This window comes from Chrysoperla carnea, chromosome 1 (assembly GCF_905475395.1).
Source record: "Chrysoperla carnea chromosome 1, inChrCarn1.1, whole genome shotgun sequence".
In the NCBI taxonomy this organism is placed as follows: domain Eukaryota; kingdom Metazoa; phylum Arthropoda; class Insecta; order Neuroptera; family Chrysopidae; genus Chrysoperla; species Chrysoperla carnea.
In genome coordinates, this window is record NC_058337.1 from 93787905 (window position 1) to 93807011 (window position 19107).

Here is a 19107-nt window from a genome sequence, read left to right on the forward strand (position 1 = left end):
CTAAAAATAAATAATTTAAAATAAAAAAAAATAATAATAATTTTTTTTTTTAATTTTCTTATTTCATGGATATTTTTTTGCATATTACTTAAATAATATAAATAATTATTTAAAAAATATTTCTAAAATATTGTGTAAATCTTATTTCTACAGTATTTCATTCCTGAGATTTAAAAAACTTCTACGAAACGCAACAATTAAAAAATACAATTTTCTTTGCATTGTTTGCAAAAATTAAAAAGAATAATTTGCTGTAACTCTATTTTCTCCTGAGACAGACTATAATGAAAAACAAAAATAATTTGAAAACAGAAATAAAGAAACGAATTGAGTTTTAAAAAACCTATACGATTCGTGGATCGATTCAAAATGAAATTCATAGCTATGAGACCGCTGTAGATGATTGTTGCGACGATTGTTGAATTGTAGAGGATGTGATTGAATTATTTGAGGGTTGCTGAGGTGGTGGTATACTATTATATGGATGATTTGAATTACATAGTACTGTATAAACATTATCAACTTTACTAAGTTTTTCAAAGAATGGTATTAAATCCAATAATTCAGAGTCTGTCATATCATCAAACCATGATGCCACGGGCACAGCGTTATCTGGATGGAATATATAACTTGCTGGTGAATTATCAACAATGATTATTTGTTGTAAATCACGTCCTAATTTATTTAAATCCTTTACATAATTACCACGATGGAATACACAACTTTCACGAAATAATCGTGCACGAAATACACCCCAACGATCTAATAAATCAGCAACTGGATCTGCATATTTTGCTAATGATGCAGTAAATAATACACATTCGTATAGTTCACCCATACGTTGTAAAAATTCATCAACATATGGTCGTTTTAATACATACACTTGATGGATTTGTTCATCAATTTCAACTGGTACTACAAAATCTGCATTGTTCACCGGCTGCAATTTAGAATATTTATTTTCATTAATTTTATATTATCAAATAATTTTTATTTGAGCAAAAGCCACACAAGGAATTTACAGACTTCAGTAAGACCACAAAACAATTTTCAAATGCCGAAGTATCCAGGTATACATTAAAAGAAAGAAGTAAAGAAAATTTTAAGAAGCAGATCGCGCTTTTCCATAAAATAAGTCAGAAATGGTTGTTAAGTATTTGCCTTTAGAGACGTCCTGACTTTTTTAACCTCAGCAAATATTCGTTGGCTTAAAAAAAGCCAAAAACATGGCCTAAAAAATTATATGGTAGAAACTTTTAGAGAAGAGCATCCTGTATATTTTCTCACAATTAGTTAAAAGTCTACTAATTCGTGATATTGGTGCACTTTATGGACGCAGAACAGGCCTGAGTAGAGAACATACAACCATTTTAGGCACGTGTCTAGGACGGCAAGAATTGGGAGGCGGCAAATTTTGATATCCCTGAAAATCTGAAACTTGACAGCAGTGCCAATATTGGAAAAGATTTAATTATCTGCTATTCATGACCTGATGAATAAGACCCATTAAATTTCGCCAATAATCTAATATAATTCTAAACAAACTTTGCTGCAGGTCAGTTGCAATCTTGTTATTATTTGTTACTTTGTTAGTATGTATTGTTTTGTCAATGAATTTTTTTATCATAAGGGGTATACAAAAAACATCCTCGAAAATCGAAATATAAAAATTAAAAAATTCGACATACAAGACCACGTCGTGAAAACCTTTTTTTATTAACATATTTACCTAAACCAATCTTACAAATGACAGACAAAAAGATTCCAAGAAATTTCTTATTTTATAAAAGTTCTAGAATAAACCAAGCATGTTGTCTCGTCTGCCTGGTGAGGTATTTAGTGTTTAGTTGTCTATAGTGGACGACAACGACAAGTTTTAATGTAACCAAACAATAAAGAGTTTTATGTTTTAGAATGTATAAAACACTTCCGACATCATTTATTTATTAAATGTGTACAATAGATATTACATCATCACTTTAACTACAATACATTTTAAACCCACCTTATTCTAAATTAAATTATATTATTTATTTATAAAATAAAAATCGACTATGAACTGATGGTAAGGGTCATCTCACCACAAAATTTTGATATATATTTCCTTTGAGACTAATGCGATTAAGCAAATATTGCATTGCCGTAAAGAATTATTGACTTGTATGTCGTATACATAATTTTTCTTTAGGAATGTATAAAAAGTATCTAAGACTAGCTACAAATAGACAATTGACTCAATATATGGAGGAAGAGCGAAGTTTCGGCTAATTACATCGTTGAGTTAATATTTTTTTATAAAGAAAGGGTTGGATTCACTTCTAATTTCTATAAATTTTCAATAGATAGCGGTGGAAATTATACAATGTCCCTCAAGCAATATTATTTTTATTTTGTGTAAGTATTCAATAAATGGCGCTATAATTAAATTTTGTTCAATAATTTAATATGAGCCACAGCAACGCGTAGCCGGGTCAGTTAGTAATAATCATAGAAACGAACATCGGTTTACCGTGCTTTATTAACTAAAATTGATTTTAAAACAAAACCGCATGAATTCAATGAGAAAATATCAATTAACAAAATAATTGTATAATTTAAGTGATTTGCGATAAATGAAAAAATAATTAAAAAAATTCATTTATACATATTGAAACTGATGTTATTAAATGAAATATGAATTATGTTTTTTTTGTTTTCTATTAGTATTACCGGGAGTCATATCTAAGTTTGTCAATTCTCAATTTATGATCGTTTTCACTTCAACAAGAATTTATGATCTACTAATCCCGTTTTCGTTAACAAAAATAATTTGTTATTTGAACTTGCAGGGTGAAATTTTTATTTATGATAATCTCAAAAAACTAAAACAAGCCGAAATCTGTTTTCTGGAGCTTTGAATACGATATACATTTTTAAATATTAATCTCAAAAACTCTATCTCAAAAATATGAAAAATATGAAAAATATGAATGGGTTTTCCTTTTGAAAACACAAAATCGGTGAGTTTATCGTTAACATTGTCACGAACAGATTTGAAATTAATTAAATTCTGTATTGGGAAAATTACTGGTGACGTCAAGCAGTATATATGACTGTCATAGGTAGGCTTTAATTTAAAATTACGTTACTGCACTAGACTATACGACCACGTAAATAAAATAAAATACATTTTAATTTACACGTGTTTTCTACACGATACTTTGATTTACATACAGCCGTATATTATTAGTAATTATTTACAAAAATGTAAGACTCCATGTAAATTAAAGTATCATGTAGAACGCTCCAAAGTAGTTTCAATAAAGTTCGAAAATCAAAACCCCCGTCAACAACAAAACACGCTTTAAAAAATATGAAACAAGAAAATATTATCATCTCAAATTGTTATTATAAGTAACATAGTCATTACAGTTGGGAGACAATTCTCTGGGAAACTTTTTAATCTTAGAAGTGTCTGCAGTTAATGACAATTTTACTTACAATAACAATTTAAGATGATAATATTTCTTATTTCATACTTTTTAGAGCGTGATTGTGTATTCACCGGGGTTTTAGTTTTTGAGCTTTATTTGATAATAATTGAAATGAGTTTCAACAAATGATTTAGACTTTAGAGAATTTCGTTCTAATGTTTTAGATGCTCTTAACATCTAAAAATATCGTTAATTGAAAACTTAAGAGACCATATTATGTTCATGTAATAGTTGGAACCCATATATTTTCAATACTTAACTTTTCGACTAAAACATAGCTGCATTTAAGAATCATCAGAGATCTTGAACGAGGAGCGTAATGCATAGACATAGTATGGTCTCTGAGTACTCTGTTAACGATATTTTGAGACTTAGAGACTTACTTATAATTTCAAAGCAATTAACTTACCTTAAACGAACTATGAACTAAAGTTTCATCTAAATCAATAACCAAACATTTCTTATGCATATCTTGATGTCGTACGGCGGGTAACAGGTATCTAGGTGATCCCGGACATAATGCAGGACTTGCTCGCCCATCCACACTTGATCCATTTCCACATGCTCCAGATCCTTTACCACTTCCACCTCCTGAATTCTGTTGACCACGTTGCCCGCTCCAACAGCACAACAGTGATCGTAATAAACCTCGTCCAGGTTTTTTATGATTTGTACCTCCTCCATTTGTGTTAACATTTTCGTTTCGCCCTAGTGGGCCTAGAAAAAAATTTAAAATAACCAACGTTAATTAATTAAATATATATTTTATTCTACAAGGTTTTTATTCAATATGACCTCCAATTAAATCAGTCTTATTAATTAATTAATGATAATTATGAGACAATAAAAAAAACAAATGTGAAAATTTAAATTGTTTTCATAAAATGCTAAAAATCAGCCAATGGGAAATTTACTTATTTTATTTTATTAGATAATCTTTAATAACAAGGACGTATGTTGGAAGAATTATTTTGAAAAAAAAATACAATCATTTTATATAAGTTTAAAGTATAGAATAAGCTCATTAATCAGACAATTTCACTAAAGGATCTTCATAGTGAAGAAAACCAACAAGTAGGTTTTCCTAGATTCCATCTAAAGAATATTTTTATTGAATTAAAAAAAAAAAAAAAAAAAAAACATGCAAATATATATTGCCCAGTAAAATAAAGGTTTTTTTGCTTAAATAATCCAATTGAAGTTTTTTTACCGGATTTATCTTTATTCAGATGCAAGAAATGAACTATGAAAAATCTATTGCAAAATCATTCAATTATTCATGGTCTAAGGTCGCGAAAATAGGTTTTTTTCAAATATCTTGTAAGTTATTATGTTTATGAAAAATTAAGCTATTACAAAATTTGTTCGTGAATTAATTTTATATAAAAAAGGTTCTATACAAAGGTTAGTTATCGAAATATTTAACTGAAAAAAATTAGAGTGGAGCGTAAAAAATTTTTAGCTCAGGAAACTTGTTTGATTCATGCATTCATTTTTTTCTGTAGTTTTCTACGGATATTTTGTATATAATTTTTTTGTGTAAAATTAACTCACAAACAAATCTTATAATAGCTAAAATTTCCATAAACATAAAAGTTTACTAGATATTTTAAAAGAACTTTTTTTCGTGATCTTTGATCTTGAATAATTTTTTTAGGGCACATGATTTTACAATGGACTTTTTTTAGGTCATTTCTTGCATCCAAATAAAGATAATCCCGGTAAAAAATTCACTTGGATTTTTTAAGCAAATCGGCTGTTTTTTGTCTTATTTTTACGGGCTAAATAAACTGTTTTCAAATATTTTTTGTTTTCGCTGTTGGACGCCTATAAAACGGCTAAGATAATTTGACATGCTTTTCAAGAAGAGGCCTAAAGCTTGAACGCTTTACAGTCGCAAATTTGGTTAGTTTTACTCAACAAAGCCTGGCGGTTTTTTTCTAACGATGTTATGAGTAAATCAAAATAAATTTGACATTATCAGATTATGGGGCTTGAATACATTAAATCGGGATCCGATGTGTGTGAAAACACATAAAGAATTATTGATAGTTAATTTGATTGACGTAACATGAATCAATTATAGCACTATTCATGAAGTAATTAATCTCTACCGCAGCGCCTCGATTAAATTGAATGTAATTTCCACACTAAGAAATTCACGGGTGGTCACTGTACTTGTGATTAAAAATATTGATATTTATAAATAAAAAGACAAATAATTATCCAGTTAATATTATTTATCTATATTATTAGCTTTTGATAGAAAGATATTCTTTTCAACAAGAATATGAAAATAGAAAATTTTATATCTTTTCGTTCCCAGATGCCTCCAATGCGAAAATAACATTTAAAAAAAATGTATGAATGTGTGCCTGTTGCAAAATTTTGTCACGCGATCATCATCGGAAGAATTTGAAATTTCAAGAGATGGTGATGGAAGATTTTTGCCAAAAATTAAAACTGACTCAAAAAATAAGTTTCGATTTTTTCTGCAATCTCCTAGATCAATTTTTATATTACATAAATACATATTTGGACTATATATAAGTAGTTATTATCAGAATGAATTAGCTAATCAAGTCACCAAATTAGCAACGAGTAACATACGCTATATATATAATAGTAATTACGATTTGTCAATTCATATTGATGATGACTACTTGATAGTCGAAATACGTATTTATATATTGGGGGTAGAAATCGAAACATATTTTGCAAAAGCTTAGTCTCATTTATTATCTTTGATAATACTTATAGCCTGAGAGGGACATGCAAGTTTTACTATCGAACATGTACGCGAGTTTTCTGTTTCATAAAATAAAGATTATTTGTTAAATTAATAAAATAAAATTACTCTTACAAATGCCGGATCATCAACCACGCAACCAAAAAGCATTGGTTTTAATGAAGAGCCAAACATGAAAAAAAAATTTTTTTGCAACGGTCAGTTACGTGGCTGGTATTTTGTCAGAATGTTAAAAGTAATGTTAAAAACAGTTTGCCAAAACATCAGCCAGCCAACCGGGGACAGAAGGTCTGAGAGGGGAACTAAATTTGTAAAAAAAAATTTTTTTTGTAATTTTGCAACGATCAGTTACGTGGCTAATGTTTTTTCAGAATATTAAACACAGTTTGCCAAAACATCAGCCAGGCAATCGAGAACCATAGATCTGAGTGGAGAGTCAAGCATGCAAAAAAAAATTTTGCAACGGGCAGGTCATTTTTGCAAACTAATTTGTAAAAGTAAATTTTTGTTAGTAAACAAAAGCATGAAGTTTGTGTAAGATAAAAATTCTGGCAGTAAAATTCATGAGAGTATGACCGAAAAACAAATGGCAGTATAATATGTCTGACCCATACGCAATAATTTGTTGGAATTATTAATTTCGTTAAGTAATTCAGCAATTAGTGGGCTATTGATACGACCTTTATTTATTTATTTATATTATTATATTTTGAAACCTTTCCACCGAAAAACTTTGCAAACTACATTGAAGTTGTGAATGACGAACACAAGTTATTTTATAAAATTGCATGAGCAAAAACTTGAAAGTAACTCAAACAATGTTGTAGTAAATTGCATACTTTTGTTATTGATAGCTTTTATTAATATCTGCAGATTACTATTTCTTGTTTATTTTAACACGTCAAACAGCATAAACAACAATAAAATTAAATGACTAACATGTGATGTTAGCACGTAAATAAACAACGTGAAATGACGTACCTACATACTCTTTTATAATTTAAAGTTGAGATGAATTATAAAAAAAAAATGTCTGTCATATCATAGACATCATACTTATAATAAACATGTAAATTATGTGTAGTGAAAATGAGAGACAATCTGTGTCTTTTGGCTACTAGCTATGTAGCGTGAAATTAATGTGTTTTCCCTTTTAAGCTACCTTCATAACTCTTTGAGACATAGGTATCACACAAATTACACGTTAGAACATTTTAATGCTAGTGACATAATATATCCTGAACATATATTATCTATACTCTACTATTAGTAAACCAAGCAAAATCTTTCTAAAAAAGAATTGTCGAAAATCTAGATAAAATTATTCTACTTTTATGCATTCGACACTCCGCAACTGTCGAAAAACCTTGTAAAAAGTTTAATTTCCGAATTTTCATGTAAATGGTGATAAATATGAAAAAAGTTTCAATCAATAATCATAATAAATTATATAAAAAACCAAGTGAAAACAAACAATTAACTGAGTTAATTGTAGAAATATCCTGTACAGAAAATGTTGAATGTCACTGCATTATTTTTAATAAATTAGAAAAGTTTAAAAAACCAAAACAAATGGCGGTCAAAAATTTCGAAAGTATTTTCTAGATTTTTTTTCGCTTTTCAAGAATCGTTCACAAGACCATTAGTTTTGGAGAAAATGGACACCAAAGTTTTGCCATAATTTGCTCTCTCACGGGAAAACAATGATATTTACAAAAAAAAAATTCCAAACAAAAGTTGTTTATTTTTTTATAAGGAACATTTTTTGCATTTAAACTTTTATTCTATCTCTTACGGTTTACAAGATGAGTTGAGTCCTACGTACTTAAGACTCAGTTGAGCTATATTACTCATTTACGAACTTACATTAACTTTTTACGCCCTGAGCACACTACAAACACTTCAGCTTGATATCTCTTTCCGTTTTTTAGTTATTGAGATGACGGACGGACAGGCGAATGGACAAACAGCAATGGGCTAATTAGGTGATTTTATGAACACGTATACCCAAATTTTGTTCGCAGCATGATTATTTTAAAGCGTTAAAAACTTGGGACCAACATAAGTACACCTTGATATATATTTCATGTATACGGGGTATAATTACTCCCTAAAGAAAAATTTTACGATTTTTCCACTTCAAGTTACTGTGACTATGTCGGTAAATTTTTTCTTTTTTACCATGATATTTAATTCAATTTTGCTACTAAAACGCGTATTTTAAATTAGTAATCTAATTTTGTTTGGAGCTTCCAATATTTTCGGAGATTTGTAATCAAAGTTTATCTGGGCAGAAAAGGTAATTTCCCTTTTTTCATTATTTCCACAAGTTAAACCTCAAGATGGTTGTACAAATATTCAAATTTAATAAAATATAAATTGATAAGACTCATAAGTTTATTAAACTTTGTTAAAAACATATTTTCCTAAATTTATTATTTTCTTTCTTTATTCTCCCAAACAATCAATAGAATAAAAGCTGTGAGATATTACAACATCCAGATTTTTACATAAAAGTTTTCTATTAAATTGAAAAAATAAGAAAAACAGATGACGGTTTCATGATCGAAGGTTTATTGTATTTGGGGCATGAAAACGAACATTTCATTTTTAGTTTTGAAAATTAGATAAGTTATTGACAACAAAAAAATGAAACACAGTCTTTTATAGTTGTCCAAAAAGTGTCCATTTTATATAAGATCCTTAAGGACATACACTCACGCGAATTGTTAACAGAGAAATAAAAAATATAAATAAATCAAAAATCCGACTGCGTTAAATAAATAATCTGAAAAAAAAAATCAAGTCCAGTAGTTTACATAGCGATTTTAACAGCCGGGGTCCATTTTTGGGAAGATTTGAGCAGGTCTAGATTTAATGGGCCCTGACTGTTAAAGCCGCTATGTAAACAACTGGACTTGTTTCTTTCTTTTCAGATTTTATCTAACGCATTCGGGTTTTTGATTTTTTTAAATTATTTTATTTATTGTAAACATAAGTGAACGCTTATAATGAACTGGGGCCCTTGCACATCTAGCTAAGCCACTGTTAACTGTATTTATTTTATGAAAAATTCACTAGACTATTTTACTATTTTACACAAAAATTGAAAACTGTGCGTATATTTTTGCTGTGTAAAACAATCTCTTCGAATGTTATGGAAGGAGGATAAGTGAGATCAAGAGAGCTGGAGTTTATAAAGCGTTGGTTGTTACTTTTAAGCTTAGTGAAGCGCCGGGTACCAAGCTAGTATAATTATATTTTTGATAAAGCCTATATATAATATGCATTAATATTACTTTTGTGTTTAATTTTATTTCAAAGTTGCGTACAAAAACACCCCCATGGATTCATAAAATAACACGAAACTTATTAATTAAAGTAATATTAATCTGTAATTAATTTTTACCCTACTGTAAAGAGGCGTATTTAATATATTTAAAGCTTTAAAACGAGGATAAAACCGTTTTCCAACTCGTATGAAAAGTGTGTATACCGTTAGAGATCTAAAATCGTCAACCGTCAAGCACTAGTGTTAAATTCGAATTTGAGCTCAAAATTTCTTCAGCAATTTTATTGTTTTCTAGAAATTCGACCCACAATATGGAAAAAGTTCATTTTTCCACAATATTCGAGGTCGTATTACAACGGAAAATAATTTTCCAAAGAAACAATTTACACAATCAGAAAATACCATATATTTCCGTACAAAGCTATTTCAAATTTTTCCAACAAAATAAAATAAATAATAAAATATTGACTTATTATATTATTTCATTTCCTTGAGATAACAAGTCTCGGGTAGGGTCTGGTGCGACTCTTGAGGTCCACACGAATAACTTTCCAAACATAATAAAAAGTTTTAAAAAAATTACAAAAATAAAAACTCGACCGAATCGAAACGACTCGACCGAATGTGAATGAAATTGAAAGTGAGGTTGGTTTTTAAAATATTTACTTGTATGCAAGATATGAACGTTTAAAATTCCTAATTAAACAAAGAGGAAGATACCCACTACTGACGTCATACGAGGGTATCGCCATAGAGATTACATATAAAACAATGTTTTGCTAAAAGGAGATGGACAAACTTTAAATGCAATTTTGATTGCTTATAATTTGTTCGTTTTTTAATCAATTTTCAATTTTAATTTCACTTTCATATTTTGTCACAGTATCAAGTCTAGTTTTACATTTTTATGGGTAATATGGCCAATACGACATCAGGATTATTTTTTAGAGATAAATTTTAAAGAGACAAAAAAAGGAAAAAAAGAGACCAAGCTTTCAAATGAATTAAAAATTTTTGAAATACAAGAAATTTTCGCGAAATTATCATTATAAAAATATTGTTGCGTTAATTTTGGCGTCATATGTTTTGAGAGTAACTCCGCTTTGTAATATAAAAAAAAATTTTTTGTTTAATGAACCGGTGTATAAATTTTTCTCGCTGCTTAGGCAATAAATCAATTGTTTTTATTTAGATAACATGTTTAGAAGTGCTTGAACTAATTTAATATCTGACATTTCTTTCAAATTCCAAACAGACTCTTCAATTTTGTTTATATAAAAAATTATTCAATTAAAATTTATTTATTTAAAGTATAACAAAAAATTTATGTACTTCACTCAATAAGAAAACTTATGTAATGTAAACAAATCAAAAATTATATATAACTTGTTGCATAATAGCATAATGCTATTGAGATGAATTTTATTTATAAAAGGAATAAGCTTTAAAGCGTAAATCGTATTTTTTATCAAGCAGTTAGGGGCGTTTCCCGCAATATCACGACAAATGTTTTATTCCAATCGAAGGGAAAATAAAATTCCATAAAAACAAGTAGCTTAAAACTACGAACTCGACAGAGTTACTGCACTGCGAGGGTACAGGGAAAAAACACGCTATGTCACACAAACATTGAACTGAGATAATTGCAATTAAAGATTTTAAAACTCCTGAAAATATACTTGAGAGCCTAATTGGTCGAGCGGGACTTACAGAAATCCCTCTGACTTCTAACCTAAAATACGAGTAAGACAGTGATACCCTAAAATACGAGTAAGACAGAGAGACAACTTTTTTTCCCTACCTATCTCATTACTAAGAAGAGTCGTATACCCGTCTCGCTTCCTCCTCTATGAGCAAAGCGGACTTGGACAAAGAGACACAATAAAGTTTATGACACGCAATAAAGTTATAACAAAAGTGACTTCGACTTAAACTAACTCGCCCATACCTGGTGTAAAGCGATAGACTTTAATCGTTTGTCTAAATTGCCTAAAAGGTTGCAAGTTCGAATCCAGGCAGCAGCAGGGCGAACAATTATAATTAATGGGGCAGCACCTTACAAAATCTATATATTCACTCAACAAGCAAAAAATTTACTATTCTGGCGAAAAATAAAATGTATTGGCCTCCAATTTTGTTGGAAATCAAAACTAGGTTAACTAGCAAAGATCGATACTCTTCGAATTATATAAGTAAAGTATATTTTTCCAACATGTTTTGACACTACATTTGCCTTTATTTTACATGAATTTCGATGAATTTGTTTGAACTAATTTTATAAAGTTAAATATGTCATGTTTCCAAATAGGATTCATATTTCATAAAAATCTTCACTGAATTCAAATAAAAATAAACAATAACATAATATGTTTAAATAATTATTAATTCAATAATTGTATAATTTAATGACGTACTTACTCATCAAATCTGAATTATTAATTAATTATTTACTTTAAATAAATTAACATTTCATTTTTAATATTTTATTTTTATTTATATACGAAAAATTATTTATTTTTATTACCTCTTTTTGGAAACTATTTCATTTTAAGGCCACCTGGTTCCGAAAAGAATTAAATTATTCTAATGTTACTCACATACATTAAAGATAAACATAATGTGTGTTTTAAGAAGTGAGAGCGCTTAAACTCCAAAGAACTTCTCGGTTGTTCAATGTAAGATTATTCTCCTTATCACAAAAACTCATGTTATAAGAGCTTTGAGTCAGTAGTAATTTTTGAACTATTTTTCAAGAATTATCAAAATCGAAATTTTCAAAAATTTTTAGTAAATTTATTTTAATGTTCCTTTTCTGTTTTTCCAAGTTTCTTCGAAAATTGCAAGAAAAATCTTTTGATTTTAAAGTTACTATACAATTCGGCCAAAAAATAAGTAAATGAAGAAATTTTGTAAAAATTGGTTCAAGTTAAAGTTTCTATACTCGGAGGAGAATACTTGTAAAGTGATTTACAAATTTACTCTAGCTTATAACTGAGAAGAGATAAAGGAAAATTTTTAAAACAAGTTTTATTAAAATATTTTATAAACATATTATTTAAAATTTTTATCTACGCCCTGGAGAAAAGAACTACTTTTCTCACTAATTTTGCGGGCGAAAAATAGTGCATTACCGCAATCAGTGTGGTACACTCATTTTTTCATTTTCAACCAATCAAATTAGCTTAAAAAGGAGTTACATTATATCCAACCAATCAAATTAGCCAAATTACTATCAAAATCTATTCTAATATTTTTTAAGGTGGTTGTTTTTGTACAATATTGTATGAATAGTGTACTACATCATACAGCAATAGTATGCACGTATAGATATGCTTAGTACACTCAAATAAGTATTAATTTTAACATGCTTTTAACTCAACTATCCATTTATCACGTATTCTGTATGATAATAGCATTATAATTAACATCTGTAATTCTGTATATAATAGACATCTCTCTTACACTACTTGTACTCTAAATATAATTGTTTCTGTTATACAAAAAATTTAAATAACTTTGAGTGACTATATCACAAGAATGAAGCGGTAAATAATTTTGGTTTTTTTTTTAAACTCACATGCACAAATTCATGAATGTTCAGTTAGTTTTTTGAAAATATCTAAAATTTGACTTCTGTAAGTCACACAATTTGTGAGATAGAGCGTCTTTTGTGAAGCAACTTTTGTTATTGTGAAAAAAATGGAAAAAAAGGAATTTCGTGTTTTGATAAAATACTGTTTTCTGAAGGGAAAAAATACAGTGGAAGCAAAAACTTGGCTTGATAATGAGTTTCCGGACTCTGTATTTTTTCCCTTCAGAAAACAGTATTTTATCAAAACACGAAATTCCATTTTTTCCATTTTTTTCACAATAACAAAAGTTGCTTCACAAAAGACGCTCTATCTCACAAACTAATTGACTTACAGACGTCAAATTTTGACACGAATCATTTGAAGGTTGGTACTATATAAAAATAATATGCATTTAATACTAGCGACGCCATCTATGTGTCAGACCGGGGACTTATCAGCCAACCTGTTATCTTATAAAAATGATCAATATATTTATTTCAAACTCTCTGTTAACTGAAAACAACAATCTTCATGAAGTTCTCTCAATCACATATGAAATTTTCTTTTAATTCATCGATTCCCTTTATTTACATGATTATATAATATCATCAATAAAATGCATGACTTTAAACTAAAATCAATCTCTTTCATAGAAGTAATGATTTTGTTTATTTAACTTCAGTGATTTTGTATCAATTCTTCAAACCCATTCTATTGTAAATACAAATATCCCATTCTATTGTAAATACAAATATCCCATTCTATTGTAAATACAATTGTTTGAAAGTATTTTTATATTATTTCAATATGAAACGGCCAACTTTGAGTTGAGGTTGTCATTATTTTAATTTTTTTTTTCATTGCACTTTTATATGAACTAGATATAAGTGTCGCGGTTTTTTTAATGCTAGTATGTGTCAGTTGCAGAGCACTTCAGCATGCAAGTGAAAAAATTCTCTTTTTATTGGACTTTTTCTAATCATTGGAAAACAATTAAAACAATAAAGAGATTAATTCTATTTAATGAGATTAATTGTACAAGCTTTATTTTTTATCAAGATGAAATTAATTCCATAATAAGTATGATATTTCCAAATCACTTACAATCACTTCATTAGAATATGAGACAAGAAAAAAACCATTAAAAATTAAACGCTATCTCATGGATTCAACCTCAGACAGAAGACTAATAATCTAAGTACAAGAGACGGTATGAGGTCGATCTTCATCCATTTGATAACCAGATGAGACATATTTATTGATGTTTATTTAACTAAACACTTCAATCATAGTTTTTCTATCGACAAGTGTTCATGGCTATTTTTAATCAAATTAATTTTAATCAATTTCTTCCATGCAGGCAAGTAAAAAGGTAAGTAAATGTCAAACAAATCAGGGCCATCTTCTCTGATATACTCAATGAATTATGACTATTTTACACTTTAAAAAATAAAAAACTATGCACATATTTAAGCTGTGTAAAACAATCCCTTCGAGTATTATGGAAGGGATTGTAAAGCGGTGGTGTTTACTTTTAAGCCCAGTGAAGCGGGCGGGTATCAAGCTAGTCCTCTAGTTTTTGAGGAAATGGTAATTTAATTTTTGCCTTAATATGGCCCCTCAAGGGAAAAAAATGATATTTACATAAAATGTTTCAAAAAAATATGTTTAATTTTAGATAAGGAACATTTTTTTCTATTTAAATTTTTATTGTATCTGTTATGGTTTAAAAGATGATTCAATTGAGGTATAATGCTCGTTTACGAAATCAAAGCCAATTTTTATGCCTTGGACACAATACAAAATTTCGGCTCGGTATCTCTTCATTTTTTAGTTATCGTGCTCACAGGCAAACAGAAATTTGGTGATTTTATGAGTACCTATACCAAAATTTTATTTGTAGCATCAATATTTCTATGCGTTACAAACAAAAAACAGAATTAATTTTAATATACTCGATATATTTTATATATTTATGGATATTGTGACGGAAATGCAAGAGAATCATTATGGGAATATAAACAGCGGTTTGTGTTGTGTTAAGTATTCTTAAATGTGCATCGTTATTTGCCAAAAATTCACGACAAAGAAGCTATCCCTAACATGCCTGAAAATAGATCTTCTAGTTGTGTACGAAGAAAAATCAAACTTTAAACTGCTTTACTCTTTAAAAAGACTTTATTGGTTAAATTCAATAGTGCCCTTAACTATTGAGTTTTGGTCAAAGGTACAAAAGGAACTTTCGGCTTAACATTGTCCGAAAAATATGGTATTAAGCTATGTCCATCGACTCACAGGACACCCTATATAGGGTATAGAAGTCATTGCATTATACACGTGGTAGAGATCTTACCAATCTAGTTACCTAGATTGGGAAGAATACATAAAATTTTTTTTAATGATGTTATAACATTATATACTCTCCAAAACGTAAAGATATAAAATATATGATTTCGATTTTCGGGATGAAAACAATGGCTTTCTACCAAAAAAATAAAAAGGAAAATTTACTATATTAAAAAGAAAATATATACGTATCGTGTCATTGATGTAGATTAAAAGTTCAAGTGGACAAGGCCATACGGAGTACACCCAGTTATCATTCACCAAATGCAAAAATTTTGCATTTTATCTTTTGAATCAATATTCATTCTTAATTCAATCAAATTAAACATTGAACGTTGCATCAAACCCGGTTTTTTTATTTTTCTGATATGTTGTTTGCAATGTAAAGGCAATGTTTAATCCAAGTTTTTGACCTCGGGAAAAGTTTGGATCTTGCCGAAAAATAAGAAAAACCTCGAAAATTTTGACCTTATTTCAATTAATGCCGATTTTGACCTGGAAGGACTGGTTTTTCATCAAAAACTGTTGTATTTATTTTTAAAGAATCGATAGTTTCGAAGATACAGCTTTTCAAAATTTGTCTTTTTTTCCAAGTTATAAGAATTTTCTCAAAAATTAATCTTGTAAACCGTTTGAGATAGATAAAAAGTTTAAATGTATAAAAAAATGTTCCTTATAAAAAAATAAACAACTTTTATTAAACTATCTATTATAATTTATAAAAAATAATGCAAGCACTGACATCCAACACTTTCTATACAGAGTATTTCAACAACTAACCCAGTCAATTGTTTGTTTTCACATGCTTTATGTTAATCTGAGCGCCATTCGTGGATATATTATTAAATTTAAAACGAATTAGAAAGAGCCGAAAAGCATAAATGGCGTCAAAATCGAATTTGTGTAAAAAAAAAACTTTCGTTAAATCGTTAGTTTTTGAAGTGAATGAGAATCATCGTAGTAGGCTATGAATGAATGTTTTTTGGAGGCATTCTAACAGCCCCCCTAAACACGTCCATATCAAGCAACCACCTTATACAAAAAAATTATCCAAAATTTAAAACATTTTTTTAACAGAGTTGATTCAAACAGGATTCAAAACAGTTTAGGTAACACAAATTATTCAGTTAGCTCCAAAAAATAAAATCACACAAAGTAATAAAACAATTTACGTAATTCCCATGACTCAATAATAGTATAATAATCAATTAAATTAAAAACAGGCAAGGAATAATATGTCAATAAATAATGCAACCAAATTTAAATTTTTGAGCAAAAAAGCCTATAAACGTTCATCTCTAACCTTTAATTAAAATAATTTTACGAATTCACGAATTGACATAATATTTTTAATCATCAATAAAAATATTTCTCACGTCAGGTGAATAAAAATTTGCTCAAATATTTTAATAGTGTATAAAACAAATGTTTTAAATTATCATTCGTATTTACATAATTTTTTCAGGAAGCGATAAGCTAATCAAATAAATTTTATTATCAAAGCCAAGTTTATGATTCTATAATAAGTAGAACGATTGTCACAGCTAAAAAGGAACCGATTTGTAATCATATAATGAAATCATTTGTTAAAATTTTTTTACATAATACAATAAAATATAAAACTTGTCACAATTATTACAAACCATGAATAAAAATATACAAAAACAATTATTCAAGAAAGTAATAAATTATTACCCAGTTAAAAAAAAAAGGAAATTTTTTATAAATATTAATTTGGGTACAAAGAACACATTTTGTTTTTAATGTACCTATTTTGAAAAAACAAATGAAAAATATTTTTGAAAAAAATTATGAAAATAAACAGCTGTCAAAGATCAGAAAAAAATTGCTTATAAATAAAAACAAATCAATTCCACCTAAAATTCCAAACATGTTTACAAATCCGTTTTTTAAAGAACTATCAAGGCCATTTAATATAGGCGCCAACGTATGCACTAAAGATTGGTAATACATAGTTTAGAAGTATCAACATTTTTTTCTCAGCATATGATCAGGATTTGTTTACCTTTGATAACCAAATAATTTTAATTTGTTTACAAAATTAGGTACATAAAACACTTGAATGTCATGAACTAGATTAGCAAAGCTCAAAATAAACAGGTGTATAATTGTGACAAAGTTTATAAATGAATTCACTCAATTTGATTAAACAGTGTACAAAAAAAAATAAAAAGAGGCTGGCTACTCTTTGATAGCTAAGCACCTACCTTTCTCAGATGGAAAGGTATTTAATTGATCGTCATCGCGATTTACTTGTGTGATAATGGACGATGCGTCCATTTAAACATTTGCTTCTTTCCGGCCAAATGATTATTGTGTTCAAAACTAAAATTAACCACCGATACACCATAAAAATAATGTTATTTATACACTTTTTTCACTAGAATGTGTCTTTGCCATACAATACAAAATGGCAGATGCTATTTCACTTTCTATGCGTTTATGTGAACTACCTTTGAATATATTGGATGATAGAAATATTAAACACTTGTTCATTGTATGTTAAACAAAGATAGCAGATTGATCGAGTATTCAAACTACTACGATGTAAAATATGTATGTTACATATTTCATAGACATGCAAGTTTAAATTTTTTTAACTAGATATACATTCTTTTTGTCTGAACCATTTAGTAAATTTTGTACAAGCTATAACTAGAATATAATAGAATTTATTTTCTGGAATTATAATAATTTTATAAATAAATAAAATTTTTCAACATTAATAATGACTCTAAATGAAAACTACAAATAATGCTAAGCTGCAAATTAAGTATTTAAGTATTGCCTCCAGCAAAGCAAATGAAGAATTAAATGAAAATACAGTTTTTCTTTTTTAACCGAGTAATCATATTTTTCAATTAAAAAATCCAATAGCCGCTCAAATATTTGCGAATACAATCTATCCCTGCAGACATTTCTCTACCTATCAAAAACATACAGACCCATGATTTCCGTTTCCCAACCAGCTTGACCTGTTGAAACTGAGTAATTTCTGTTCAATTTTCCATACATATACTCATTTTATTCATCTTTTATCCCTTAAAATTAAAATTTAAACAAAACGCTTATAGAGTTGGTTAAATGAATAATTGTCACTAAATGTGAACAGGCCTAGTTCCTGTTTAACAGGTTTGATAAAGGAATAAAAATCACGAGTCAATACGTTTTTGGTGGTTAAAACTGGTTCTCAAGGGACATTTTAAATTAAATGCCCGAATTACATATGCCTGCAACATAATACTTTGCAAACTTTTTATCTATTTCATATTTTGTAAGCTAATGGTTATGAACTATTTCTTGTTACGTTATTTGTTAGTAATCTGTATTATCGATATTGCCACGGATTATTGAATTTTAAATTATTCAAATTTTAATTAGCAATTTATAAAATTAATGATACATTAAATGTATAAAATGTTCGGATATTAAAATTGAATTGGAAATATTTTTATCTACAAATATTACTATTAGTATATATAAATGAGTACATATAAAATATTTTAAATATACTATAATTCTTAATAAGAGCGAACTTTTTTTTTCTCCGCAATTAAGTATAAAATTTGGATAATTTCATTTTCTTCATCACTTAATTAAACATATTTAAGAATAATATTTTTATGAACCATTACTTTTACCACTATTAATTCT

At 28.2% G+C, this 19107-nt stretch overlaps 1 protein-coding gene across 1 annotated transcript; it reads right to left on the reverse strand.

The window, feature by feature from the left end:
* Positions 1 to 203: 203 nt before the first annotated feature.
* Positions 204 to 17881, reverse strand: LOC123306067 (carboxy-terminal domain RNA polymerase II polypeptide A small phosphatase 1). The gene is made up of 3 exons (XM_044887939.1): positions 17661 to 17881; positions 3883 to 4190; positions 204 to 940 (listed from the first exon to the last, which is right to left on the reverse strand). Exons 1-3 carry the CDS (start codon positions 17731 to 17733, stop codon positions 383 to 385), a joined length of 939 nt encoding a protein of 312 aa, XP_044743874.1. The 5' UTR covers positions 17734 to 17881; the 3' UTR covers positions 204 to 382.
* Between the last annotated feature and the right edge of the window lie 1226 nt (positions 17882 to 19107).